General features: G+C 40.8%; 2 protein-coding genes across 7 annotated transcripts in view; both read right to left on the reverse strand.

Moving 5' to 3' along the window:
* The window catches only part of MID1 (midline 1), a 261,649-nt gene extending 253,339 nt beyond the window's left edge, over positions 1–8,310 (reverse strand). Inside the window, exons 1-2 of the mRNA XM_081907604.1 lie at positions 8,249–8,310; positions 6,626–6,678 (exon numbers count right to left, since the gene is read on the reverse strand). The gene's annotated coding sequence lies outside the window, so the exon portion shown is untranslated. The remainder of the gene's footprint in view (positions 1–6,625; positions 6,679–8,248) is intronic.
* A 6,096-nt stretch (positions 8,311–14,406) lies between these two features.
* The window catches only part of ARHGAP6 (Rho GTPase activating protein 6), a 184,243-nt gene continuing 170,704 nt past the window's right edge, over positions 14,407–27,945 (reverse strand). For 5 of the 6 annotated variants that reach the window (XM_081907543.1, XM_081907542.1, XM_081907545.1 and 2 more), the window contains exons 10-13: positions 21,958–22,055; positions 18,938–19,203; positions 17,972–18,052; positions 14,407–16,356 (exon numbers count right to left, since the gene is read on the reverse strand). In XM_081907543.1, the coding sequence (XP_081763669.1) occupies positions 15,650–16,356; positions 17,972–18,052; positions 18,938–19,203; positions 21,958–22,055 (1,152 nt within the window). In that variant the 3' untranslated portion in view covers positions 14,407–15,649. Of the gene's footprint in view, positions 16,357–17,971; positions 18,053–18,937; positions 19,204–20,086; positions 20,918–21,957; positions 22,056–27,945 lie in introns of those variants that run through there. The other variant, XM_081907547.1, reaches the window with a different exon arrangement.

A 27,945-nucleotide genomic window follows, 5' to 3' on the forward strand; every position in this document is an offset into this window, starting at 1 on the left:
GCAGCAACATCTTTGTGGTCCTTATGGATGAAAAGACGTGTTTGAAAGCATGTCAGCAACTGCTGATATATTCAGAACCAAGATGATGGCTGATTTCAGTGATTAAGAATAGAGCTTTGGGGCCTTGGTTTGGGCCCTTCCCTTGGCTAGCAAACCTAGAAGAAACAATGCAAAACACTACCCTCAACACCACAGAATTATGCCAATTAATTTACGCAAACCTCAATTTCTGCAATTATGTCACAGAATCCAGCTTCTCTCAGTGCAGAACTCGGAATGACTGGATGCATAGTTTTAATTCATGTATTCGTTTTAAGAATGGATTAGACTCGGCCTTCTCTATATGCTCACTTTATCTTTGCAATTCAGGTGTCCCCAAAAGTCAAGGATAGTCCCACGATCTTAAATCTTAACTGCAACCTTAAATAAATGCAGTTGGTATCAATGGAATTTAAACACAAGATTGTTTAGGATTAGAGATTTTTGCTGTGCCTTGACTTCACTGCAGTGCTGAGGAAAGGCAAGTTCACAGAGCCAAACAAGGGATTGTTTGAGGATCTGTGCAGAGCCGGGCAGGTGGTGAAACAGCCACGCAATTGCTTCCTCACATCCCTTAGACTTGGATCCCAAAGGGGCTTGCGAACAAATGCACGTACCCTGCTATTCACAGAGTTCTTGATGAATGAAGAATGCGTCCCTAAACAGAGCTCCCTTGAATGAATTAAAATACTGCACTTTGGTAACCAGGAGCAATAGGTTTCGAAACAGAAATCAGTGGGAACCAGTACATGCATAACAGCAACTTTCCTCCTTTGAAAAGCGATTATTTCTAATTGCCAAATGTATCCCTTTTAATGAAGTTTTGCAAGGCAGTTGTAATTTTTTATTTTTTAAAGTCAAGCATGTGTTCAGAAATGTGCACACTCTTGGATCCACTTCACAACTCCTTTGCACAATTTATAGTGCCACAGCTTAATCATTTTTGGCAGCTTTAGAAAGTCTAACTTATTTGGAGATACCTTAGGAATTAATGCATCATTTCAAAAGCTACTATTTAAAAAAAAAATCTCCATCCTTCACATTTAATGTATTGGATAAGCTGCCTGTTCTTTTCTCCTCTTCCCAAAGTTCTGAGTTGGGTGCATTCCACGGCATTTATTCACCACCAAAATAGTCTGAAGAATGTATGCTACATACCATGAGCCTGGTGGGGTATGGGCCACATACTTCAGCTTAATTTTTAAATATTTGCAGAGGGAACACTGCACAATGCTGAAAAATCTGAACAGGCATGGCCTATACTATATATTCGTCAAATGGAAGAAGCATGGCTTTTTTGAGCGGAAACAAGGAAAGGCAGGTCTGAGTACAGAAAATAAAAATACTGACTATGATAAATTCCTGAGATAACGAAAACCTAGCTTTGCTCATTATGAAGCTGCATATTGTTAGGTTGGATGTTCTAAAAGATTTTTTCAAAAGAGTTGATGGTTTATACGGGCTATGGGGTGTTTTCCGAATCGATCTTTATAAAGTTTGGCAGGAAAACTGAAGGATGGAAAGGAGAAGAGGAATGACAACATATAGTGAATTGGTGCCTCCAAGGGACTCAATGGCTTAAATTGTAATCCTTATCAGGAACAGAAAAAAAGGCCACACAATAGTGATTCAGTGCCTCTAAGGCAAGCAGTTGTTTAAACCGTAATCCTCTGTTCTGGCATCTAAGTATCCAGCGAGATATAGACAGGAGAGATTACAAAATCAGAATTAACACCAAGGCTGTGAGATATGTAGTATTTATGCCAGTTGTGTGTTATTTGTTAGCATAATAATCTCAGTTTTAGAAAGGCCAACTAAGTGAGATAATGTGATGGTACTCCAGGAATGTGTTGGGGTGACAGGGACAGAAATTTCAAACTGGATGGCAGCTCCCAGGCAATCATCTGTAGCATCACATTTTGGTGCCATGCATGCTATAGCCCACAAGCAGGTGTGTTTGAAGCCTTATGGCAATGTGACTCATGGCAATGTGGTCACTACTACTAAACACAATTCTGTATAATCAGAGCTCTGCATTACAGCTTTGGCAACTGTGGGATCAGCCAAATCACATGGGTTGTTCCTAAGCCTGTGCTAGATTCATTCCAGGATGTTGATACCAGAACTAAATCAACCAACCTTGAACATCCATGTGCTTGAGATGACAGGATGGATGTCTGGAGGCAGCAATGGGCTGGGTGACATCCAATAAAATGAAGTTGAGGCATTACAAAATGGAGGCACTATTAGTGGGTGGTTTCTGGATTTAGGAATTGGGTACGTACGTGGCCTGTTCCTGATGGAGCCACACACCGCCTGAATAAAGAAGTAGTCAGAGATACTCCTGGAGCCAATGCAGTCACTTGAAGCCAGGTGGCGTCAGTGGTGAGGAGCCTAGATTGCAAGGTCTTTATGTAGAATTTACCCATTTAAGAACAGATTAGCTTGCTAGAACTACAGTCACCTTCCTCACTGTAAGTATATTATTGAAAAAGAATCAATGGCTAAGGGTGTGTTTCAACTTCCCCCTTCTCCAGAGATATTTTTCTAGAAAAAGAGATGCTGGAACTCACCATGAATGCCTCCCTTGTTCTCTTATAATGGCAATGGTGCCCACCTGAGAGGTGCTGGAACTGAGTTCCGGCGAGTTCTGGCTGGAAAAAACCCCTTCCCTTCCCCCATGATGTCCTATTGTCAACTGCTGGGTGGTAAATTTGGGGCCACCAGCCCATTTCATTTTAACAAGGTCTACAGAACAAAACAAGTGTACGCCATTCAGTTCTAAGTATAGGGTGGTATTCAACTAAGTTTTACTCAGAGTTCACTTGCTGAAATTAATGAACATGACCAAAATAGGTCCACCAATTTCAGTGGGTCTACTCCAAGGAAAACACAGCTGACTGCCACCCATGGGGCTGACATACCGTATGCGATACTCAGAAAGACCCTGCTTTCTATCTACATAAATTGCAAAGTTTAGATCACCATGCAAACATGTGCTGATACAAAGTGACTGATCTGTGAGCAATATAATGCCTACTTTACATATAACAGATGTCTGTGGTGACATGGGGCACATTAGTTGCATGTTTATATTAAAAAGGAGGCGCGTGCTCGCTATTTTACATAGGGGAGTTGTGGGAAAGATCTCAAGTGCACAATGGTGAGGTAAAAAATGATAAATATTTGCAAATGTTTATTCAGGTGCCATGAAAAGTACACGGCTGAAAAAAGAGAAGGGAACAGCAGATAGAAATGTGCCTGGGATAAGTTTCAGTGATGCCTCTCATTTGGATGACAGCAGAACTGAGCCACAGACACACCAGAATGGAAATATTTAAAGAGCAATGCAGAATTTCTCATATACAGTTTCCTTTCAGTGCTAAACAAAGTTGAAGATCATGGTCCATTGTCATGACGACAGGCGCAATTCTCCAGGATAGATGAGGAGAGGGAAGGAAAGATGCCAGCATCAACAATATTCCCTCTGAGGAATGGTTCGCTTCTTGCACGTATTTTGGCAAGAAACGTGAAATCTTGTGTATGTGTGCGGTTTTCTTTTTAAAGGAACCCACACTGCTGTGTTTATCCCTCAAAAATTGGGAAATCTGACCTCATAGAAAAGGAGTTCATGAGCACAAATTGAAGACATGGGACAAGGGGAAGCAGAGCCCTGGCATAAATGTCAAATATACCGGTAAGTCTAATAGCAGTATTTACTCACAAACATTTCAAAGCACAGGGAAAGCAAAATCTCAATTAATAATAATGATGATGTATTAATTAAATGCCACCCATCTGACTGGGTTGTCCCAGTCACACTGGAGCACATTTAACACATTAAGCACAGTAAAACATCAAACATTAAAAACTTCCCTATACGGGGCTGCCTTCAATTTCATTATAAATATCATTATTTCAATTGTTGTTTTACCTGAAAGTTGAAGGCTATGAAATCTACGGCCGGCCCACTTTATCACATACAGTATATGGAATCCTTTTATTGACACAATAGCCATGTTCCCATTAAGTACAAAACAGTGCTCACTTGCAGATGCTGTTATTTTGCTTTCTCAATCTTAGCTTTGCCCACACTTCCCCATTAGGCATTCCAATGATTTAGCCTTAGGGCCTAATTGGATGTGAGCATTCTTAAAGAAAACATATATGCAGTGATTCGGCTACAAAGAAGGGATGTGTTGGAGGCTTAACTTTTAACAATAAAAGGAGTGTGTTGTGCTCCTCACCTTTGGAAAGCTCTACCACAGGAAGACTGGCTAGATGCTCTTGATACTTACATTGAGGCACTAGGGAAAATACTTCTATCCTTGAGGGGTTTTGAGAATAGCTAATTTTAGCATTTTTAATCATAAACTGTTTTGAGATTAACTGGTTCTTTGATTGGACTATTGCCATTTTAGCTTGCCATATTACTTTGCATTTCTTATTTTATTGTATTTAATTTTTTTATGAATTTCTGTCAATGGGATATAAATTGTGTAAATAAATAAAAATATAGGTAGGGTATTTTTTAAAAAAGTTGATGCATCTAGCAGAATATTAATACTTCCACATCTGGTATCTTAATCTTAGCGTTCACCAATTTATATGAGCAACTCATGTTTCTATTTTTTTAAAAAAAATCTAACAGTAGAAGCAATTCTATTACAACTTTTGCACAAATTAAGAGTGGATAAAAGGGACACATTCCAGAATCTGGATCTAAACAATAGACAAGCAGAGCCAAGACCTCCACGGACATTGGTGGGAAAGTAAGTAGTTAATATTCAGGAACTACTTTGACTCGGGAACCAGCTTTATTATTTCTAAAGATGGTTTTTTATCCACGCTGCCTTGCAAGCAGAGTGTTTTAGAGTTGTGACACTTACTTATTCCCAAGCTATAATCAAGCTATTCCTTTACAGCATGTATAAATAATTACATGGGGAGAAGTTGCTATTGGTTACAAAGCTAAATCCTTGCTTACACATTCTTCAGGAATAGGATGTCAGCATGCAGACACCCAGGTTTCTAAAGGTACTTCACCGCACACAGCTACTTCCTGCCCCACAAGCCAAATAATTATTTATAAAGAGAAAGGTGATTTTTACACTATAAAAGCGGAGTTTAAACTGGATTCTTATTTCACAGAGGCATATTACCAAACATGATCTGTCGTGATACGCAACACCTTTGACAAGTATTGGCAAGTGCCCCGACAGCATTCTTTTTCCAGCTCCATCACATTATAAAGAATGAATGGCTGTATAGTGTTAGGAGGGCTGACACCATAAGCCTGACAGTCTCTGTATATCGTCACTTGGTGATAACTTTGTCAAGCAGACGTCACTCGCAGCTGCAGCGGAGGGTGTTCAAATCAGAGCAACAACTTAAAAACATCAACCAAGAAACAGCAGCATTCCCATGGATGTGAAATAGCTATCACTCAGCTACTGCTGAGTTTTAAAAAATGAAGCGGATATCACGGAGGTCAATAAAGCTGTTAACAGTGTCAAGACATTAACGTCTCTCAGAACACTAGAACTGGGGTTATCCAACAAAACTGAGTATCAGTGGAAGTATCCTTCCCTGCCCCAGACAAAACACATAATTAACAAATGAAAATCAACACACAATGGTGGCCATTCGATTAGAAAGCTATGAAGAGCATTAGGAAATTCATGATGGATAGGCCTTTCAGAGACTATAAGCCACAACAGCTACAGAGAACCTTTACATACATAGCAGCAACATACTCTGAATACTAGATGCAGAGAATGAAATGCTCTCACTTCCCAGCAGGCAAGTCTGAGTGGCCACTGTTAAAAGAGATACTGTAGTATTATTTATGTATTTGATTTATCTGTCACAGCTGTCTCAAGGAAATTAACAGTAATGAAATCCATGCAAATACAGTGTTTAAAATCAATGACAAACTAAAAGTGAATGGCCACTAATTAATAAATGAAATCACCCTCTCCACACACAACGAAAATATCATCCGGAATAGTTGCAAAAAAGTTTTCATCTGTTAGCGTTGGCACTAAGCAAGCTTCCCCACGAAGACCATTCCACATATTTTGGAATATGTTGCTATTCTCCTAGAGGAGATGGCCTTTGATGATAACTTGAGGGCCTGGGTAGGCATATATGAGGTAAAGCTGGTCCATGGGGTATTAAGAAAGGCTTTGTTGGTTAAGACCAACACTTTTAAATAAGTTTGGATTTTTGCTATATGAATAGAATGTTCTGCATACCTCTTAACAAATGAACAAAGGTATCATTCAAACAAATTTAGACTTCACTCAACAGGAAATATTCCAAATTATAATCAAAGATTTAAAGCTCATCCTGATAATTCCTCTCAGAGGCCCTGAGTGATATAGGCTGGCCTTACAGGCAGACTTCCAACCTAACACAGCTACTCACCGGCAACAGGTCACACAGAACAGTGACAGTGACAGGGATTACAACCACAAAAAAGTGTCCTATACACAGAGGCAGATTATTCGCCCATTTAGCTAAGTATTGTCTACACTGACTGATAGTTGCTCTCCAAGGTTTCAGATAAAAGTCCTCTTCTTACCTGAAGGTGTCAGGAACAGAACTTGGGGGTTCTAGGCATGCAGATCATCTACTCTATATGAAAATAAAAGGGAGCATAAGTTCGCAATAAGCCTTTAAAATAAAAGCTAAGAACATTCCTTACATAAAGGATATGAAATAAATAGTACATATTCAATGAAAATATGCTTTCTAAAATCCTTATAAGTACAGCTTATATGAATTTTGTTTCAATATGTATTTATCCAGAAGACATGGAGGGCAATAGGAAGAAACTATAGGAAGCTCCTTTACAGATGACACATTTATGAAAATGAAACATCCCTCTGGAACCAAATCAATGTTTGTTTGTTTTTAAAAACCCTATAGACCAAACCAAACTATATAGTTCTCTGGCTGAGGTAATTTGAAGAGAACAGTTCCGCAGTTTAAGAACTTTCTTTTGCCTCCAGGCATGAATAGCATTTGAGTGGCAAGGTGACTGACAGACAAGGGGGCTAAAGGATTGTTCTTCGTGGAGAAAAGCATTCTGGAGACATTGGATCACAACGTGTTATTGTCACACCAAATTCTGTTTACTATTTCTCTTCCAATTTCCATAATCAATTTGCCTGCATGACTAAATTGAGGATTCACTCAGTTATCTTGATTCACAGCATCAAGCCTGCTTTGGAAGTAAACAAGGGAATCATATGCTTCCATGAGATTTTCAAAGAGCAATTTGGTTTCTGTGCCTGCCAGTAACATAAGGATGCCAAGCCAATAAAACCTACCCACAAGGCAGAACACACAAATCAAAATTAGAAGTTTGTGTTACTGCAGATACTCTCCCTACATAGCACCAGTGATTTCAGAAAAATTATGAGGAAAACACAGACCCCCTCCCCTCCTTATGTTTCAGACTATGCAATATTCCTCAACCAAATCTTATAGGCAACAAATTTAAGAACGTTAACAATAGCCCTGCTGGACCAAACTAATGGTCGATCTAGTCCAGAATCCTGTTCCCACAGTGGCCAGCCCTTGGGAAGCCTGAAAGCAGGGACTGAGTGCAATTCTCCCCTCCTGAAGTTTCCAGCAACTGCTATTCAGGAGCATATGGCCTGTGACTATGGAGACAGAGGAAAGCCATCATGGCTGATAGCCACTGATAGTCTTATATTTCCAGTCTCTTTGTTCAGGTGCCACAAAACTGTTTTGCTGCGACAGACTAACATCACTACTCCAAGTGGCAGAAAAATATATATTCTTAAAAGCACACACTGTCTACAAATCACTTTCATTTTGAATATAACATCAGGCCTTTAAAAACCTTGCTGTGATACTGGGTTCCATCTCACCAAAGTCTCTTTGCTCACGCTTACAGACACTGGGAATAGTTTCATACTACTGGCTCAAGTTTTATCAAAGTTAGCAAAATGTTTAGTGGATTATACCTGGGTGAAAGCCAATGGGGTACTTCTACCAGCAGGATAAATTTCCTCCCCCTCCCCGTGTCCCAAAAATCAGCTTTAGTACAGTTTGGGGACAATCTGGGGGATGCACAATGGACTATAAAAGGGGAAGGGATGCTGATATTCCCCACTGTTCTTATTTTATGCCCAATCCTACATGATTTCAGTCATTAAAGTTCAATAAAATTTACCTCCTGGTAAACATGCTTTGGAGCTGTAAATAAAAGAGGCCATCCAACTAAAAATAGCTATCACCACAGTCCTAAGTCATCTGCTAAGAAAAATGAGACTTACCTTCCCTGTAGCCTGAGAGAGCACAGCTGAAGCTAATTTTCCTGATGTGCCTGTTACACTCACCCACCTTCTCTTAAAAAGCATGGCTTGCAGTAGCTATTTTTGCAGCCTATGGGGTATTACCAAATGCAGTTTGGGTCCACCGTGATTTTGCATTGATTTAATTAAGTTAATTAAATTTTTTGGCTGCGTTTTGTAAATAAAACAAGCAGAAGGTAGAACACTGAAAAAACAAATTGTTGTTGAACACATGTTTCATGGTAATCTGGCATTCTGCAATGGCTAGACATAAAAACAGGGGAAGTGGGAATACCTCAGGTTAAGAACTTTACCTCAGGATGAGAACAGAAATTGCATGGCGGCAGCGGGAGGCCCCATTAGCTAAAGTGGTACCTCAGGTTAAGAACTGTTTCAGGTTAAGAACGGACCTCCAGAACGAATTAAGTTTGTAACCAGAGGAAGGCACCACTGGGCTCTGACTGTCAGTTGCCACGTGACTGTTGTACAAGATGTGGGAGGAAGGAAGGCACAAAGGCCACTCCATCCCATAAGACCAGTGGGAGTTCAGCCTGGCCATAATAAATACAGTGGTACCTCTGGTTAAGAACTTAATTCGTTCTGGAGGTCCGTTCTTAACCTGCAACCGTTCTTAACCTGAGGTAATACTTTAGCTAATGGGGCCTCCTGCTGCTGCCGCCATGCCGCCAATGTTCTCATCCTGAGGTAAAGTTCTTAACCTGAGGTACTACTTCTGGGTTAGTGGAGTTTGTAACCCGAGGTGTTTGTAACCTGAGGTACCACTGCACACAAATGTCTGTTTACAATGCACCTCTTGCCCTGGTATTTTCAGAACAATCCTATCACATCTGCCTGTCCCCTCCATCTCTCTTATGCCCTTTGAATTGTTAAGCTTGGGGACAGGGTCCGTGCCTTATTAAAAGAAGATACTCTACCCCTTTACAAAGATGCCTTCAGACATGACAACCCAGTCAACTCCTGTATTGGTCTCTACAGCCACAGCTGGCACTGCAACCTTCCTACAGTTTGACTTCACCCCCAAAGGCACACTCCTCCATTGTCTCCCGACACAGACAGATGCCAACAACTCCTTCTATAACTAAATAGAATTGCCACTGTTCATTTTCTGAACCAGTTTTTCTAGTTGCCTTGTAGTCCCTAAATGCCCACTGTTAGCAGCTTGAATAGCTTCCCTCTCTTCAGCCCCATAACACAGAACTCATATTCAAAATTATTAATGCGGGTCTGAAAACTCTTATTGAATTAAGAGGTAATCAACCTAGGTTATTTAATCAGTAACCAATCTTGAATATATGTCCATGGCTTTTCTATGAGGCCATATAGATTCGCCCAGTCTGTTAGTTTTCTAAAGATGTGATCATTTTTGTCTACACATTTATTTATCTGTGGCTTGGAACACAGAAACACATCTAGCATATTGTGAGGTAAGACAGCCTCCTAGTGGCCATATTTGAATCTCTCTGGCAACAGTGCAAGTGCACATACTTCAAACAGAATGCTTTAGTTCCAACAACACTTCCTTCCAAAAATGTTATTTCCGATTATAGCCAACCACAAGGTATTCAGTAGATGAGATCCTTGGCTACATGACAAATATTCTGTGGACTCAACAGTTTCTCACAGTATTTCAGAGCAGAGCTGAGAGAGTACTCATTTCCAGTTGATTTTAAAATAAATGTATGACAAACACTGTGAAACTCCTAGAATTTCATGCACTGGCAAAAAACAAAACAAAACAAAAACAAAACTTAGACGTGACATTGCCATCATAATAACAAGTCCCTGGAAGGAGAATAACAGAAAAGAGCATTAAATGTGCAAATGGCACAAATTTATTGGCGAAGTTGCAAATATAGCCTCTGGTCTAACACAAGGCTATTCAAGGCCACACATCTTGACTGATCTGTGTACAACTTTCCATAGTCCTTTCTATCCATGCATAATGAGAGAGCTAAATCAATACAGCCAACAAGCTTCAAACTACATTATTGGTCACCCATTTATTTACAAACAGCAAACAGATCCACCATTCATTGTGAGAGGTTTATATTCTTCTCTTGAGACCTAAGCACAGCTGAGACTTGTTGAGGAAATAAAAAGACAAAGTTGAAGACAATGTGTTTAGTCCTGTTAAGGCAATTTCATGGATTAGTTTTGATTTTTCATATCACACATATACAAAATACATACTTTAAAAGTGCATTTATTGTACCCAGCGAGCAGTCTATAATAAAAGTTGTCCTCAAATATTGAACATTTCACAGTATTTATCTTCAGCAAGCTTGTGGAATACCTGATCTAGACAAACACTAACAACTGAATTTTCTGTTACCCAAAGTATTCTTTGGCGATCACTCGTAGCCAAGATTGTCTTCCATAAACACGGTTTTAACAATGAGTCCATAAGTGACTGTGGAGGCCTATTCTGGATCAACATATCCTTCTACAGTGGGGACATTGATTTCTGGGCGGGAGTTGATCACAGTGTGGATTTGCCAAGCGTACCTTCCTCTTAGCATGCTTCTCCCTTGCGTCCTAAGTTTGAGTGTCTTCAAAGCCCATGACACCTTTGGTAAAGGCTGTTCTCCAACTGAAGCGCTCACAGGCCAGTGATTCCCAGTTGTCAGTGTTTATACTACATTTTTAAAGATTTACCTTGAGACAATCTTTAAACCTCTTTTATTGACCACCAGCATTACGCTTTCCATTTTTAAGTTTGGAATAGAGTAGTTGCTCTGGAAGACAATCATCAGGCACAGTAGTACTAAAGGTGAGTTTACCTGGTACATTCACAGTACACATAATCATGACTATTTCAAATCTAATTCACACACCCTAAAAGGATGACGGCTCTTGATTCAGCCAGATCTCTATCCTGGAAAAATGTTTTTCGGGGGGGGGGGGGCAATAAAAAATAGTAACTTAATCAAGTAATACCACATACCTGTGCTTGGAATGAACCAGTTCAGTCAACAACATTCACCACAAAAATCTCTGAACCTGACCCCATCCACACTACACATTTAAAAGCAGCATTATGCCACTTTAAATAGCCATGGATTCACCCAAAGATTCATGGGAACTGTAGTTTGTTTAAGGATGTTGAGAGCTGTTCCAAGACCCCTATATTTCCCTCACAGAGCTACAATTCCCAGAGTTCCCTGGGAAGAGGGATTGATTGCTAAACTATTCTGAAAATTGTTAAATTGGTATAATATTCCTTTAAATGCACAGTGCAGCTAGGGCCCTACACCTGAAAGTAGTTTCCATAATTGCTGGGTGAACCGAATGTGTAGTAAGGTTGCTTTTAGACAAAACTTTGAACTGTTTCTAGTATATCTTCAAGTTCATTCTCTGACATTATTTTTTATTTTTCTTACTCTTTAGATTCTTTGGGCCTTTAAGGCTAAATATAAAAATTGTTGGGAAAACAAACAGTCAGATTTCTTTCTCTCTGTGTTATATGTATTGGTGTTTATTAAGTCATTTTCTACTTCAGCACAGCAGCTTGTAACATTCTGAATGATTTCTTTTCTTTTCTTATTTTTGCCAAGGGATCATTTGGATCAACTTGAACTGAACTGAACTGTGAACTGAACATGAACTAAACTAGTTGAATTTGTAAAGGGAAGGATGTGAACTGGAATCAAGTTTCTTTTTGGACAGTTTGAACCAGAATAGTTCTTTTTTAAAAATGAAGCTTCCAACCTCTGCACGATACATATTGCTCTTGACATGAACTCAAGCATATGTGAACAGACTGCCAGGGGATATATAGCAGAAGTTCTCAGAGGAGAGGTCCCTGTTCTGGATTACTAAGGTCCATGCAGTTCAGACTTCAGAGGTGCTGCAGTTATTTATTCAGTTATTTGGAAAGGCTGAGTTCTTCGGGAAAATGTCTCTCATTCTTAATGGAACACTTAGTTTGCACTTCTTTCTTTCTTAATCAGAATGGCAGGAACTCGGCAGCATCCCGTCCATTTCTGAAATGCCTTTTCCTGACTGCCACCTTCCCCTCTCTTATTAAGTGAACATTGTGTTTTTGCTTCATGAAGCCAACCTGGTAAAGTCACTGCACACATACATTATTTTCTGCATGACGAAATGCTTTCCAGATGTCCTAATTCCTTCTTCTTGTTTTCTAACCTTAGGAAATTGACTGCTGATATTTTCCCAAATAAGAATAATAAACTTGAAGGTACTGTTGTGTAGCTCCATCCAAACTGACTCTGGTAGAGCAAAGAACCACCCATCCCAAATCTCCTCACCCCACCCAGTAATGAAAGCAGGAGGTCTAAATGCTCTGTTTTCAGATTAATGTCTTTTAAGCTATATTTGGTGATAAAACTTCGCCCCCCCCCCGACTGAAGCTCCATAATTACAGTGGTGCCCCGCAAGACGAATGCCTCGCAAAATGAAAAACGCGCAAGACGAAAGGGTTTTTTGGTTTTTGCGTCGCTTCGCAAGACGAATTTCCCTATGGGCTTGCTTCGCAAGACGAAAACGTCTTGCGAGTTTGTTCGCTTTTCCCCTAAAGCCGCTTGAAGAGGCGCAGTTGCGATGGACCGTGCTTCGCAAGACGAAAAACATCGCAAGACGAAAAGACTCACGGAACGAATTAATTTCATCTTGCAAGGCACCACTGTATTTCATTTTTACAGGCAGGATCAAAATTATTGTATAGATAAATGGACTTTCACAATTTCATTGCTTTGCCAATATTCTTGTGCATTTCCCCTGCATCCCACCACTGCTTTTACCGTATTTTTCGCTCTATATAGGACGCACCCGAGCAAAGGGCACACCTAGTTTTTAGAGGAGGAAAAGAAGTAAAAAATATTTTGAATCAAATCAGGGCTGAAGGGGGAAGCCCGGGGTTTCCCCATAAAACCCCGGCATCCCCAAGCTAGAACAGCGAGACGCTGCGCAGCGCTCTGTCTCTCTGTTCTGGATTCGGGGACAGCCTTTCAAGCCTCCGCAGGGCAGCGGGGTGAAGGCACCCCGCTGCCCTGCGGAGGCTTTGCGCAGCTAACCCCAAAGCCTTTGGAGTGCAGCGCGAGGTACCACTGCACTCCAAAGGCTTCACGCGGCTATCCCTGAAGCCTGGAGAGCGAGAGGGGTCAGTGCGCACCGACCCCTCTCGCTCTCCAGGCCTCAGCGAAAGCAACGCGTAGCCTCCGGAGCGTGGAGGGAGCGCTCCTTTTGTGTTTTGGAGGCTTCGTGTTGCTTTCGCTGAAGCCAAGGAGCCTGCATTCGCTCCATGGGATGCACAAACATTTCCCCTTCATTTTTGGAGTGGAAAAAGTGTTACCTATAGAGCAAAAAATACGGCAATCAGAATTTCTAAAATTAATTTTTGGAATTGGAGTATTGCCAGTGTGCTGCATCTTTCAGTTTATTTGCAACTCTCTCCTACGTTAATGGTACACACTGAGAATATACTAGAAAAAAATGGCAATATGTATGAACACATCAATATCCTTTTTGTGTAGTCTTTTAGAAATGCACACAAGAAGAATCTTAATGCAGCTGTATGTACAATTGCATCCAGCTTGTTTGTTGCAGTCTTTAGCCCAATGATCTTGCACATTAGAAAAAGGCAACAGGGAAAGAATCTAAATGCCATCACGCATGGAGTCCTTTCTTGATTTACAAATTTGCATGGATACACTGGCAAAGGAGAAGAGAAAGTGAACTTAACGAAAGAAAGAAAGAAAGAAAGAAAGAAAGAAAGAAAGAAAGAAAGAAAGAAAGAGAAAATGCAATACTCTGGACAAAACCTGGAAATTTGTTTGTTTGTTTGTTAAATGGAATAACTGAGTATTCCTAATGCACCAGTAAACCATACCAGATACCGCCGAATGGGAGAACTTCAAAAATCACCCTCGCTTACAGTTTGCCTTTAAAGGTTTGGTCTCGTATGGTAGCAAAACAAATAATATATTTGCACACACTGTACTGTGATATGCCTTCTCAAGTGTGTTGACACCATTATTTCAAACCCAACAAATGGAAATATATTTTTGGTAGACTTTTATTCCATCCATTTGGCACAAGATATAACTTAAAGACAATCATATTTATAAGAATGCCATGGGCAGATGTTTCCCTTGTTAAAACGGGGGGGAAATCTTTTAAAATGTCAGCGTATTGCCACCTGCTGGCCCTAAACATTCTTGCCGTTTAGCTAATATTTGCAGGAACATCAACATTTAACAAATATGACATTGCATTTTTGGCACAATCTTCCTGTAAAAAGGTCATACTTAGTCTGGAATCTATATATGGGATTCAGTAAATACTTGTCCCTTAAGATATGCAAGGATTTTTCCATAATACTTTGGAAAACTTTTTTTAAAAGGAAAACTAGTACTTCAATTATTAAATTTGGATTCCAGTTTACTTTAAAACCATAATATTTATAAATATATATTATATACTGTGTATATAAAATTGCAGTTTATCTGGAATGGGAGGCAGGAATTTGAGCTCCCTTTGTTTGGTGTAGGCACGGCCTTGCTTCTGAAGGGTTAACTAAATTGCCTTCTAATAAGATTCTAAATATATATATCTATCTTTACCATATTGCATCAAATTTTTAATTCTTTTGCTTGAAAGCAAATAACATGGTACATACACTTACTCTCTAACTTGCTCATTATAAAATATATGGCTTTTTAACTGTTTCATCCCACATTAGTGTTTTTCGTAGGCAGTGAAAATATATGTCTCCCACAGACAGGCTAAATTAAAAGCACAGAAACCAGCTTGTGCACCTTCAAGAGAGCCTCAATGCATCTTGTGGTAATATAAGTGCAGTGATTAAAATATTTTTTTCTTTTAAAAAAAGCAGTTAAGGTTGCTTGTTTTCTGCATATGAACACAATACTACCGTACCAAAAAACCCCCCAAAAAAACCTTTGCAGAATATACAAGCATCTGAATGGCAGGTACATAAATACATCTTAGCAACACCAAGGCTGTAGTTTTTAATGTACACACAGCTTATATTTTACAGAGTGGTTAGGTCTGGAACTGTCGTGTCATTTTCCCTTCCTCTGATGATTGCAAAACCAGGAATATAATTCTTTTTTCATATATTTTTTTTAACAATGCTATTAAAATTATTTTATAAAGTGAACATTGTTGTTGTTGTTTTAAATTAAATGACATTTGTTTGCTATAAAAGCTAGAATCCAGTCCACCATTACCTTTCCTTCTTCAGCTGGAAAAAAATTATGGCCTGTGCTGGTTTCTACTCATACTAATGTTTCAGGAAGGGCATCTGGATTATCAGGCGATAAAATCTCCCAGATCTGCCATCGATCCCTTTGCCAGTCATGCCAATCTGGTTCTGACAAATTTTTACTGTTCTGCTCGCTGTCTGTGGCGGAGCACTCTCTCTCCGTTTTGTCCTGCTGCTCCTCAAACAGGGTAGACTGTTCAGGCACTTGCGCCATTATTCTTGCTCCCGTGGCCCCGGATCGGGATTCTGCCCTCTGGAGCCTCCACAGCGGATGTTCTGCTGGAGAGACCGTTGGCTGAAGGCATGAGGAAGAACTCTGCTTTGACTTGTCGGGGTAAGGTGGTGGCGGAGGCCTATCTTTCCAAAGTGCTTCTCCCTGCCTTGGGTACAACGGGTTCACTGCGTTGTGCAAACGAGCGGCATCCGAGTCACGCTCCGCGAGGTGCTGTGCGTTACTCATAGGAAAATGTTGCTCCGAATCACACTGGCTGGAATTCCTCCGGCCAACTTCCATTTGCGGGGTGCTGCAAATCCGAGAAAGGGGAGGGTGAGGGCGGCATTCCGGAAGGGCAGTCGTCGTCTGACTCCTTCGGATAATTTGCTTTCCATTGTCTAATTCTGTGGCGCTTCCCTGCCACCGAGGTGAAGACAGGTTCCCTTGAGAAAGAGAGCAGTGCCCTGGCCGCAGTGAGCTGCTCTCGTAGATGTCTCCGTATGACCCTACAGGCCCATGGAGAAGGTTCGTCAATAAAGCATATAGTAACTTTTGACACAACATTTAAGCAGCAGCAAAAACACAGGCACCAAGATCTTACATAACGTATGCACAATTATATTAGGACATACTATAGGTGACTTTAATACACATACCTTTGCTCATGTGTGCAAGCTACCCTAAGGTAGTATAGCCAAGGGTAGTCTGCTTTGCACAGGAATGCCACCACAATATACTGACTATCTAGGGCCTTCAGGAGAACATAGTTCTCAGCTTGAAATGTCAAAATATGAAACGTTGCACCTGAGGTGCCAGCTTTTTTCTTTTTTAAAGACAGAAGAAATCTCTCTTTCTTATTCCTATTTCCAGAACACATGGTCACCTGAGGAAACTGATTAGCAATAACATCGGAACAAAATTAATTTTTCATATAATACATACATAGCTTATGGCTTCTCCTTACCACAAGATGTGGTTATCACTACTGGTTGGATGGCATTAAAAAACAAAAGTCGAACTATCTTCTAAATGTCTGCTGAGTGATAGGTAAAGGTAAAGGGACCCCTGACCATTAGGTCCAGTCGTGGCCAACTCTGGGGTTGCGGCGCTCATCTCACTTTACTGGCCGAGGGAGCCGGGGTACAGCTTCCGGGTCATGTGGACAGCATGACTAAGCCACTTCTGGTGAACCAGAGCAGCGCACAGAAACGCCGTTTACCTTCCTGCCGGAGCGGTACCTATTTATCTACTTGCACTTTGACGTGCTTTTGAACTGCTAGGTTGGCAGGAGCAGGGACTGAACAATGGAAGCTCACCCCGTCACAGGGATTCGAACCATGACCTTCTGATCGGCAAGTCCTAGGCTCTGTGGTTTAACCCACAGCACCACCCGCCCCAGGTATTAAATCAAACACACAAGAGGCATGGCTATCACGGGGTAACCTCCTGATAGTAACCATCTAGGACAGCCTCCAGTCTACTTCAGGCTGCCCAAGAAACACCTCTCTTCACCCGAGAAGCCAAAAGCTGTGTCCAGAATGGAAAGGCGTGGGGGGGGGGTATGCAAGTCATCCAAAGTTCAGGGTTCATATAAGGCCACAGAAGCTTATCGACAGCAGTGACAGCCTTGAGCAGTCACCTAATCAAGGACACAGAAAGCCAGAGTCTGGGAAGACAGGGTGATAGGAATCTCTCTTCCTTGGAGACAAAGCAAAAGTACAAGGCACAAGTCTATTCTAGGAGAGAAGTAACTTCTGGTTCTCCCCGCCCTTGCCCGCCACCCCCTGGTTAAAAAGGATCTTTTTTTTCTTTCTTGCCCTTGCTTGCTCTCTAGAGAACGCTAATGGCGGGTTTCTGCTTCCATGCTCTGCTCCTTCCTGTGATCTAAACCTTAATGGAACCTGTCACAATTCCAAACCCAGAGTTATCTACTAAAAATGAATCCTAGATTGTCTGCTAAGGGTACACCTGACTCCCTCGTGGGGCCAAAATTCATAATGAAACAAGACTGTTAACTGTATGAGTGGGATTCAGGACGTCAGAGTAATGTAATACTCTGAAGTGAACGTTCAAAATCTTACAACATATACAAGTATGCTTTAAAAGCAAGATAATTTATACCTGTCATTCCTAAATCTTTGGAACCACTTTTCAGTGTCGAATGCCAGGTTCCCCAGATGTCGAAATAGTCTTCTGAAGCATCTACAAAATGAGGAGAAATATAAATGTGGATTATTCTGTAAGAATCAAACAAAAGAAATAGTAGCAAGGTCCCAGATAATTTTTTAGTCTCCCACAAAGAGCTTGTGCTAACTCAGAGACAGGTGCCTACCAGGGGTAATACCTGTTCAGCAACAGTATCTTAGCAATGAAACTTACCCCATGATTTTTTTACCTAGCACCAAGCTGTTGATCATTATTCAACAGCTGGAAGAAACTATTTTATTTGCTTAACTGTATCTACTCTACAATAAAGTGCTGGCTCCATTCTCTAGAGTGAATTAATTGAAAAACTCAAAACAGGACTGAGTTGGTTTTCAGAAACAGCATGCTAGGACACTTTAAAGAACTTTCTTTCCAAATAACTGGAGGGAAATGTACTGTCAATCATGCTTAGTATCCAGAAAGTAGAGACCAGAGAAAATTGCAGAGAGATTTAACAGCAGATAATACTGGACCAAATAAGATTTTTGGAACTGGCCATATATACTGTGGAGCATATATCCTGCACTGCCCCCTACCACAGAGCAACCTCAAAAACAATTCATTCTGACCCACTTTTAATTAAGAGGTCGTATGGATATAACTTTTTGATGTGCTATATTGCTGAAGGTTTTCAATTACTTCTTTTAAGTGTTGAAATGAATTTTGTACGAATGTGGCTTTTGAAATATCTTTACTACTGCTTTCAGTTGATTGCAATTTTTGGAATTGTGTTTTATTCTTTTTATGTGTATTTCCTTCAGAGGACTCCCGCCCCCCCCCTCCCCGCCAAAAAAGATAGCCTAGAACTATTTTAAAATATGTAATACACAGCAATAACATCACAGTGCAATGAGAAACATCTAGCTTTGGTGCTGATCGTACCTTTTCCAAACCACGATCCAAGGGAATTCTCTCTTGATTTGGGGTGCAAACTGCTGATCAATGTACATTGCTCTGGTACTTTGAATAACTTTGACTCGGAAGTGAGGGCCATATCGTCTTGCATTGCCAAAAGAGACCTTTCAGAGAGCACTGGGGAGTTGTTGTCATAAGGTGAGATGTCACCACTCGAGGCTCGATTTGAGTCTATGGATGGATGTCGGCCTTCCATGGAGAATGAACCTTCTGACTGGAGCATTTCAGGGATTCTGATAAAGTTTGACACAAAAACAGAAAGTTCAGCCCAGGGAAATCAATGGTGCATTTCAACAACAAGCGCGCAAGGCAGGTCCACCGATACTGGGGTGAAAGTGCTTCTGTAACAATGGGGACTGTTTTCTACACCACATAAGTAAAAAAAAAAAAAGCCACTGCCACAATATATCTAAAATAAATCAACAGATGTTTCAAAAAGACAACAGACGTTTTGCAGAATATGTCAGGTGAAATTATAATTCAAACAGAACTCACTTCTTGTGTTAACACTGAAGGTTTTCTCTACAATGTGATTTTTAAAATCAAAGGATAAAAAAGGTTCCCTGGCATGTATGTGTAATAGTTGTATTTTAGTTTTGGAAAGTAATATAAAATTTGGCAAACTATTATGTAAATGTAAAGGTAAAGGGACCCCTGACCATTAGGTCCAGTCGTGGCCAACCCTGGGGTTGCGGCGCTCATCTCGCTTTATTGGCCAAGGGAGCCGGCATACAGCTTCCGGGTCATGTGGCCAGCATGACTAAGCCGCTTCTGGCGAACCAGAGCAGTGCACGGCAACGCCGTTTACCTTCCCGTCAGAGCGGTACCTATTTATCTACTTGCACTTTGACGTGCTTTCGAACTGCTAGGTTGCCAGGAGCAGGGACTGAGCAACAGGAGCTCACCCCGTCGTGGGAATTCGAACCACCGCCCTTCTGATCAGCAAGTCCTAGGCTCTGTGGTTTAACCTACAGCGCCACCCGCGTCCCTAATTATTATGTAGGAGATGTCTAATAAAGTGACATAACACAAGAAATGTGGAGGGTGCAGTGAAAGGAAACATTCATGGAAATACTATACAACAAACTTCCAAGTTACATAAAGTTTTACCTTACCTTGAATAAGCCTTGTCCTTCTTATAAAAATAATCCCTGATAAAAGCTTAAGATGGACACTGTCTGCTTTATAAGAGATTTAACAAGAAAGCTTTCACTGCCAGTTTTTTGGTTAGTTATATTAGTATACTGATGAAGAATCGAAAATTCATCCTTGCAAATCCAGGTATGTAAGTGGGTGGGCAATCCAGAAATAGATGGTCATTCCAGTAGTGTTAGTAGCAAGCAATATTACATAATGCCCGACACAGCTGCATTTTTTTGTTTGCATCCTGACAGGATATGTAGTAAACATGGCAAGCTTTGTTTTGCACTCCAATAAGAGGAAATGGAAACATCGGCAATCAGTTAAAAGCAGAGGCGAGAAAGCATTGAGTGAAAAGGCCAGAGAGGCACTCGCAATGTACACTTTACAAGTAGCAGTCTCAAGACAGCCATCCTGAGAAAGAAGTGTTGGAGTAGTTCTCATATATTTTGCATGGAACCAATTATTTCCACTGTTGGACATGTGTTTACTTCACACTGTTGAGTTTCACCATTTTCCTTGTCATTCGTCCAGATTTAAAATCCATAATCAAGTGTAACCAGGATACTCCCAAGAGATATGTGGTTATAGATTTTGGTGGCTGTTGTTAACTAAATGCGTATCTCACATTCCAACTTCTCATGGGGTGGGGGGGACAGCCCAGTTTATTTGTAGCCATTTCTCCAAATGGGACTGGGAACGGGCCATGTCTTATGAGGATCACATTCTTTTCATGTGGAACAATTGTCCCTCTCATCTTCTAGCCAAATTCTTTCCCATGACTTCGCAATGACGGCTGGAAACACGCTAACATTAAAACATATAAAAAGTGATTTCTAGGTACCTCATTATTAATGAAATGAATGGAAAAAGAACAAACTTTACTAGCAGGAGAACAATAGGTTAGTGACAATTCTGTCATAAGTCTCAGACACATACATTTTCCATTGTTGACCTGGGAAGTACAGTGACTGCAATTTGCAACCATCATTTGAACATGGTTTCTTAAGAAAGTGCCATCATGCTTTTCAAAGAAGATTGATAAACACATCTGCATGGAACTCAGCTGGAAGCTATTGGACTGATGACACAATGAAGTGTGTGTGTGTGTGTGTGTGTGTGTGTGTGTGTGTAAGAGAGAGAGAGAGAGAGAGAGAGAGAGAGAGAGAGAGAGAGAGAGAACAGTTCTGAACTCTGTCCAGGAAACCTTTAAAATGACTTAATGTATAGCTGAGAATGCTATTGAGATTCTAACAGCTGCTGCATTGGCACGCACTAGAAACAAATTAACACGGATATGATCCAAAACTTTCTGTGTGCCCAATACGTGCAAAACCATCCTGTACAAGTATATTCCCTACAATGGGGGAGCCAGTTCCTTTTGTGTACACAGATCTGTCCACTTTGCTGAACTGTATAAGGAACATGTATGCACATATTGGAATTTCTGTGCCCTCAGTGAACATCAGGATCACGGCTATGTGAAAGATGAACCCCATCAACATTCACAAGTACTGATCTAACCAGGCTACTGATTAATACATATCATTGAAGGTGCTTAAAAACTGCTGCCATGTAACCAATTAAATTAGTTTATTACAGTTCCCTGCCTATTTTATAAGCAAATGGACTATGGAAAATAAACAGGAAGACCATTTAATGATTCTAAAGGCACTAGAATACAACAACTCACATTAAGTTATGAAATGGACACAATTGTTGACATCACATTCTTGTTCTTTTAAATCAATGTAACAGGGTTTTGAAATTAGACGCTTTTGAATAATTCAGCTAGAAAACACATCCCTGGTGGAAACAATGAAGGAAAAGGAAAACAAATTACTCACGATGACTGAGAAGCTTTCCTTCTCAGCAAATAGTCTACAACATCTGGGTCAGTCTCAAGCAGACTAATCAGAACTTCGTTTTGAAGGTCAGCTGGGACCTATAAATGAATGAAGCATCAGAAAGGTGAGTACAGAATCATGCACCGTTGTACTATATAGTAAAAGGTTAAGCTTCAGCAAAATGAAACAAACACACTACAGAACAACTGATCAATGATTACAACTATTTGTGTGAAATAAGTACCGTATTTTTCCATCTGTAAGACGCCTCCTCTTTTGGGGGACTCAGATTTAAGAAAATGGGGGGAGATATATCTGTGTATAAGACACATTATTTTTTGGGGGGGACGACGACCTAGTCTTATACATGGAAAAATACGGTATATAAGGAAAGCAGTATTATTTAACAACTGCTCTCTCTTTCCACTCGTTTCTTCCTTACTATGCATAAGTGCACAGGACTGTGGTTCTAATAATATGAAATAATGGACTGTACACAGTTTGCAGAAAGACTGCTCTTACTGATCGTTCAATAAAATATTGATCAAGTATCAGACAATATTGCTGAATGCATAATTTGTTCTAAAACATCAATACTCATCATGCTTACAAAAAGAACGAGGTGTGCAATGATTTTCATGTCTGTTAAAACACTAATTGCTCTTCATTCTAAATTTTATTATAAGTAGCACATTTTATTTCATTCATGCATATCTGACTTTAATGGGCTGTACAACACCTGGCAGAGACCTGGCATTCATGACTCACACTGGGATGGAATGAACTTGGGAGGTAGAACAGTGCACACACACAAACAAACACAACGCTTTCAAGCCTGACTCTTGTTCACAAAACAATTGCCAAACTGAGCCTCCATCATCCTGACAGATTATTTAGGAGAGAATTTTTAACACAGCTCCATGTACTTTAGTTAGAATTTACTTGTAGAGTGCACACATTCTCTATTTTGTTCTGCTGCAACTTTGAAAAATATGTGAAACTGATACCTGACTATTTACTTCAGAACTAAAATCAGCAGCAGATTGTTGATCCTAATTCACTGAAGAAACACAAACAACCTGTAGTAATATTATGTATCCATCCTGACAAGCAGAACCATTCTGACCTGACGATAAACCCATGCAGTAGGCCAAATATCACATTCTGTTCTACTGGATTTTATTTCGCATATCTTGCTCCAGTTTCAGTGGTGAAACCGGTCACAGCTGGAGGAGCAAAAGAAAACTTGGCAGCAACACACTTAAGTTGTACGCTGTGGATCCACGCTCTCGTCCAAATGTTTCTCTATTTGAAACTAGTGCAAATGTCAAAGTCTTAACTATAAACAGCAGCCCTGGCCTCTTACCACTTCTGGGGTTTGAAAAACAATTTGCTGCTGCTTGATAGGGAACTATCAGCATTTGCTACAAAAAGTCATCACGCCTATATCTGTCAATTGACCTTAGCAAAGAATATGAGGGTCCAATCTGCGGACTCACACACCTTGTTGTTCTCTTAGACAAAATGCTAACAGCAAATGAAGAAATAAGCACAAATAGCTTGATATAAGTATATTCCACTATAACAGCTAAATTGGGACAGAGGTTTGAGCCAGATCCACTGAAGCAGTTCAGTAAATAAACACATTGGCACAAATAGGAAGAATCTCTACGGAGATGCTTTTCCACTGTACATATCTGATGTCAAACTGACACACATCCGCAGCACTCTCTAATTATAAACACGTCATTTGAAATGGTACATTGTTCCCTTGCATCCAGCAAGGCACTTAGCTTGGCTTACAAAGAGGCAAAATATTTATCAGCTCCAACAAAATAATAAAACCCGCTCTAAAAAAAGCAAAGAAGACAGACATTGCCCGCATGCTGCAATCTATGACAGACTGTAAGAAAGATGTGGTAGAAAAAGGCTACTACAGGTGCAATGATCCAGTGGATAACTAGCTCAATATTTTAACCCTATCTCTCCCCCCCATTTAGAGAAATAAAATATCCTTGTTAATTTAATAGGTTGTGTCCAAACATGGCTCCTGTTAACTCCTGCTGGCAGAGAGAAGGAGAAGCTTCTTTTACTGATCTTCCACTGCAGCACCCAATATCCCCACACTGTTGAGGACTGAAGGACACTCAGAAACAGTGTAGGGACTGGTGCAGGGGAATCAAGATAACTTGCCCCCACCCCACAAGCAGGATCCCACCTCATTATATTTAGAACCTGTCTTTTGGAATTAAAGAATATATCCTTTATGGACTTCAGAAAAGGAAGGTTCTGCATGAACTGAAAGGAGCACCTTAACTCAACTTAGTATCTTAACTTCGTATCTGAAGAAGTTAACTTCGTATCTGAAGTTCGTACCTTAACTTCGTATCTGAAGAAGTGTGCATGCACACGAAAGCTCATACCAAGAACTAACTTAGTTGGTCTTTAAGGTGCTACTGGAAGGAATTTTTTTTGTTTTGACTATGGCAGACCAACACGGCTACCTATCTGTAACTTAACTCAATTTGTATAATGTGCTTGAATATTATAGTGAAGGAACAGGAGGCAAGTGAGAAGCCAAAGCAGCAAGAGTCCATGTGTCCTGAAGCCCTCCAGATGTTTTGAACTACAACTCCCATCAGCCCCAGCCAGAACAACTGTGCTCATCAGATTTAGGATGCAGTTAGATGAGATGTCAGTGTTCCATGTCAGAAACTCCTGTTTGTTTCTAAGGAAGTTAAAAGCAGGCTTTAGTGTTTGGGAAGCAACTTGGTGGAAGGGGGTTTAAACCCATCTTCCCCATGCCATGATGTGGGTTTATGGGTATTGTAGTCCAACAGTATCTGGAGGGTGGGAGGTTCCCAGTCTCTGCCTTAAGCACTTCACTTTTTTCCAGTCAAACACAGTGACAATACTATACTACTACTTGTTAACCTTGGTTCAAAAGTAATGTGCAGAATGCAAACTGACTGTGTTGCAATACTATAACAATAACAATAACCTAGCAGTTCGAAAGCACGCCAAAGTACAAGTAGATAAATAGGTACCGCTCCGGCAGGAAGGTAAATGGCGTTTCCGTGCGCTGCTCTGGTTCGCTAGAAGCGGCTTAGTCATGCTGGCCACATGACCAGCTGTATGACGGCTCCCTTGGCCAATAATGCGAGATGAGCACCACAACCCCAGAGTCGGCCATGACTGGACCTAATAGTCAGGGGTCCCTTTACCTTTACCTTTATTAAACCCTCAATCAATCAATCAATCAATCAATACTGACAACAAGTGATTCAAAAAAGGAGAAGTCATAGGAATTGAGTCATTTTTCCACTATAAGGGAAACTACCGTATTTTTCGCTCTATAACACGCACCTGACCATAACACGCACATAGTTTTTAGAGGAGGAAAACAAGAAAAAAATATTCTAAACGAAACAGTGGATGTATGATTTTTGTGGTTCATGCTGTGGCCACAGACATGTGATCTGACGGTGAGTTTGGGGTAGCCCAATGCAAAAATCCTGAGGATCCATGTGGAGCCATGCTTTGTAACCACGTTTTAAGTGGGGAGGGAAGGAAAAGAACTCAAGGGACAAGGAGCACACGTGGGGGGTGTGGAGAAGGATGCTGCGAATAATGCAGGAGAGGCTCCTCTCAGAGTTTGCTCCTTTAGAACAAGCATGCTCTGCTTCTCTCCCTCCTCCCCGGCAAGGAAACCATGATAGTAACCACTCTGAGACAAATCAAGAAAAATTGCGACCAACACTCTCCCCCAACAAGCGCAGTGAGGTCAAAACACACACACATGCAGAGAGAGAACTGGCCCTAAAGTCGCAGGGCGCTGGAAGTCGCAGGGGTGCTGGGGGAGTGAACGGGAAGCAAGAGAAGGAGCCCTCTCACACACAGAGAAACACAGAGTGTCAATTCTAAAGTCGCAGGGGCACAGGGAGAGTGAACGGAAGCAAGAGAAGGAGCCCTCACACACAGAGAGACACACAGAGTGTCAATTCTAAAGTCGCAGCAGATTCCCCCGCCATCTGTAGGCATTCGCTCCATAACACGCACAAACATTTCCCCTTACTTTCTAGGAAGAAAAATCTGCGTGTTATGGAGCGAAATTTACGGTAGATCATGTATATATAGTTCACAGAATAAAATATTCATGTCCAGTATACATTCAATGACATATTTTTCTCTTCCAGAAGCTACAAATAACATTAACTATGTTGGCCATTTCCACTGATCAGATGGAGGTTCTTCAACCAAAGGCTCCCAGGGCTGCCACTGCACCATGTAAAAAGTCAACAGCACAAAGAAAACCCCACAAACAAACTCAATCAATCATTTGCTGGAACAGGGGAAGAAGGAACCTATTTGTACAGGAAGAAACCATGGATATTAACCACAGTTGCCTTCTAACACTTGATTGCTTTAGCTATACTTCAGTTACTTACATAAGGTACCATATTGCTGTAAGTATTTAATCTTTCTAAGGCTCTACCCAGATGGAGATTTTCCATAGCAACTGTAATATGAAAGTGGAAAGGGGGGTGGGGAAGCTATCTAAGGGTTCGGGCACTTTTGTTCTGTAACAGCTGAAGTGGAGAGAAGGAATTAATTGACACTTCTCACAATGGAAGGATGTAAGAAGCAGACTCTCCCAGGTATCTGCACTGGGACCAATGCCTTTTAATTTGTTCATAAATGATCTGGGTGAGCAGTGAGGTGGCCAAGTTTGCTGGTGACACCAAATTACTACACCAAAACAAAAAGGGTTTGCAAGGAACTCAACTGCCTTTACGAAGAGAGACTTCGTCGAGGCAGCCAGGACCACCCATGTCGTTCGCAAGGGAGGAGGCCAACTCTATCAGTCCCCTCTTGTAAGCATTTCAGTGCCATCAAGATAGCTGTTTGAAGGAAGAACTGCATGGCAGCAGCAGCCTTGGCCTCTGGTTTGTAGCATCCTCTGCTCTGTGTTAAACTTCTTCAATAGCACATAGTTAAAGTATGGAATTTGGTTCAACAAGATGTGGCAATGATCACACAGATGGATTTAAAGAAGGATTAGACAAATTCATAGAGGATAACACTACCGATGGCTATGCATTACCTCCAGGATTGAAGGCATTATGCATGTAAACACCAGTCACTGGGTAGGAACAGTGGGAGAAGGCAACTGAATTCATATCATGTTTGTGGACTTCCCATGGGCATTTTGGGGCCACAGTAGGAAACAGGAAGCCTTTGGTTTTTGGCTTTTGGGGATTGTGCCACATGCACTGATCCTTCTAGTCCAGGCAAGGCAAACTCGGCCCTCCAGATGTTTTGGGACTACAATTCCCACCATCCCTGACCACTGGTCCTGTTAGCTAGGGATCATGGGAGTTGTAGTCCCAAAAACATCTGGAGGGCCGAGTTTGCCTATGCCTGTTCTAGTCCATTTGGGCTACGAATAATCAGCATCACCCCCTCTTCTACTTAGCAGGTGTCATATATAGTTATTGTATTACTTCAAGCTAAGTAATAATGTTATGCAACCATAGTACCCACATGTGCAAAAGAATGTGCTATCTTGTAGAAGTTTATTGCCAAGTAAAAAATACTGGGAAGTGTGCATGAATAGCTGTGGGAATATCCCTGGAGCAAAAGTGAAACCTTTATGAAAGATGGGTTTGATGAAAGATGCTTATTTTATATTTACTGAACAGAAAACTTGACAGTATGAGGAAACACTAACTGTTGTTTTGAATTTCATTTAGCAATTATGAGTTGCTGTTGCACTTTCTACCTCATATGCAAGTGAGCAATAATTTTGTAGTTCCTATTTCTGCTATAATTGTCTGCTATTATTTCTGCTATAATTCTGCTGCAATTTCTGCTATAATTCTCAACCTCATAATCCACACTGTTCACCTTACCATGGAAGGCCTTCAATGTGTGTGAAGGAATATGGATCCATGTTCATTCTTTTTTGAGAAACATCTGCAATTCTTA

Source organism: Podarcis melisellensis (assembly GCF_964234715.1).
Source record: "Podarcis melisellensis genome assembly, chromosome: 4".
In the NCBI taxonomy this organism is placed as follows: domain Eukaryota; kingdom Metazoa; phylum Chordata; class Lepidosauria; order Squamata; family Lacertidae; genus Podarcis; species Podarcis melisellensis.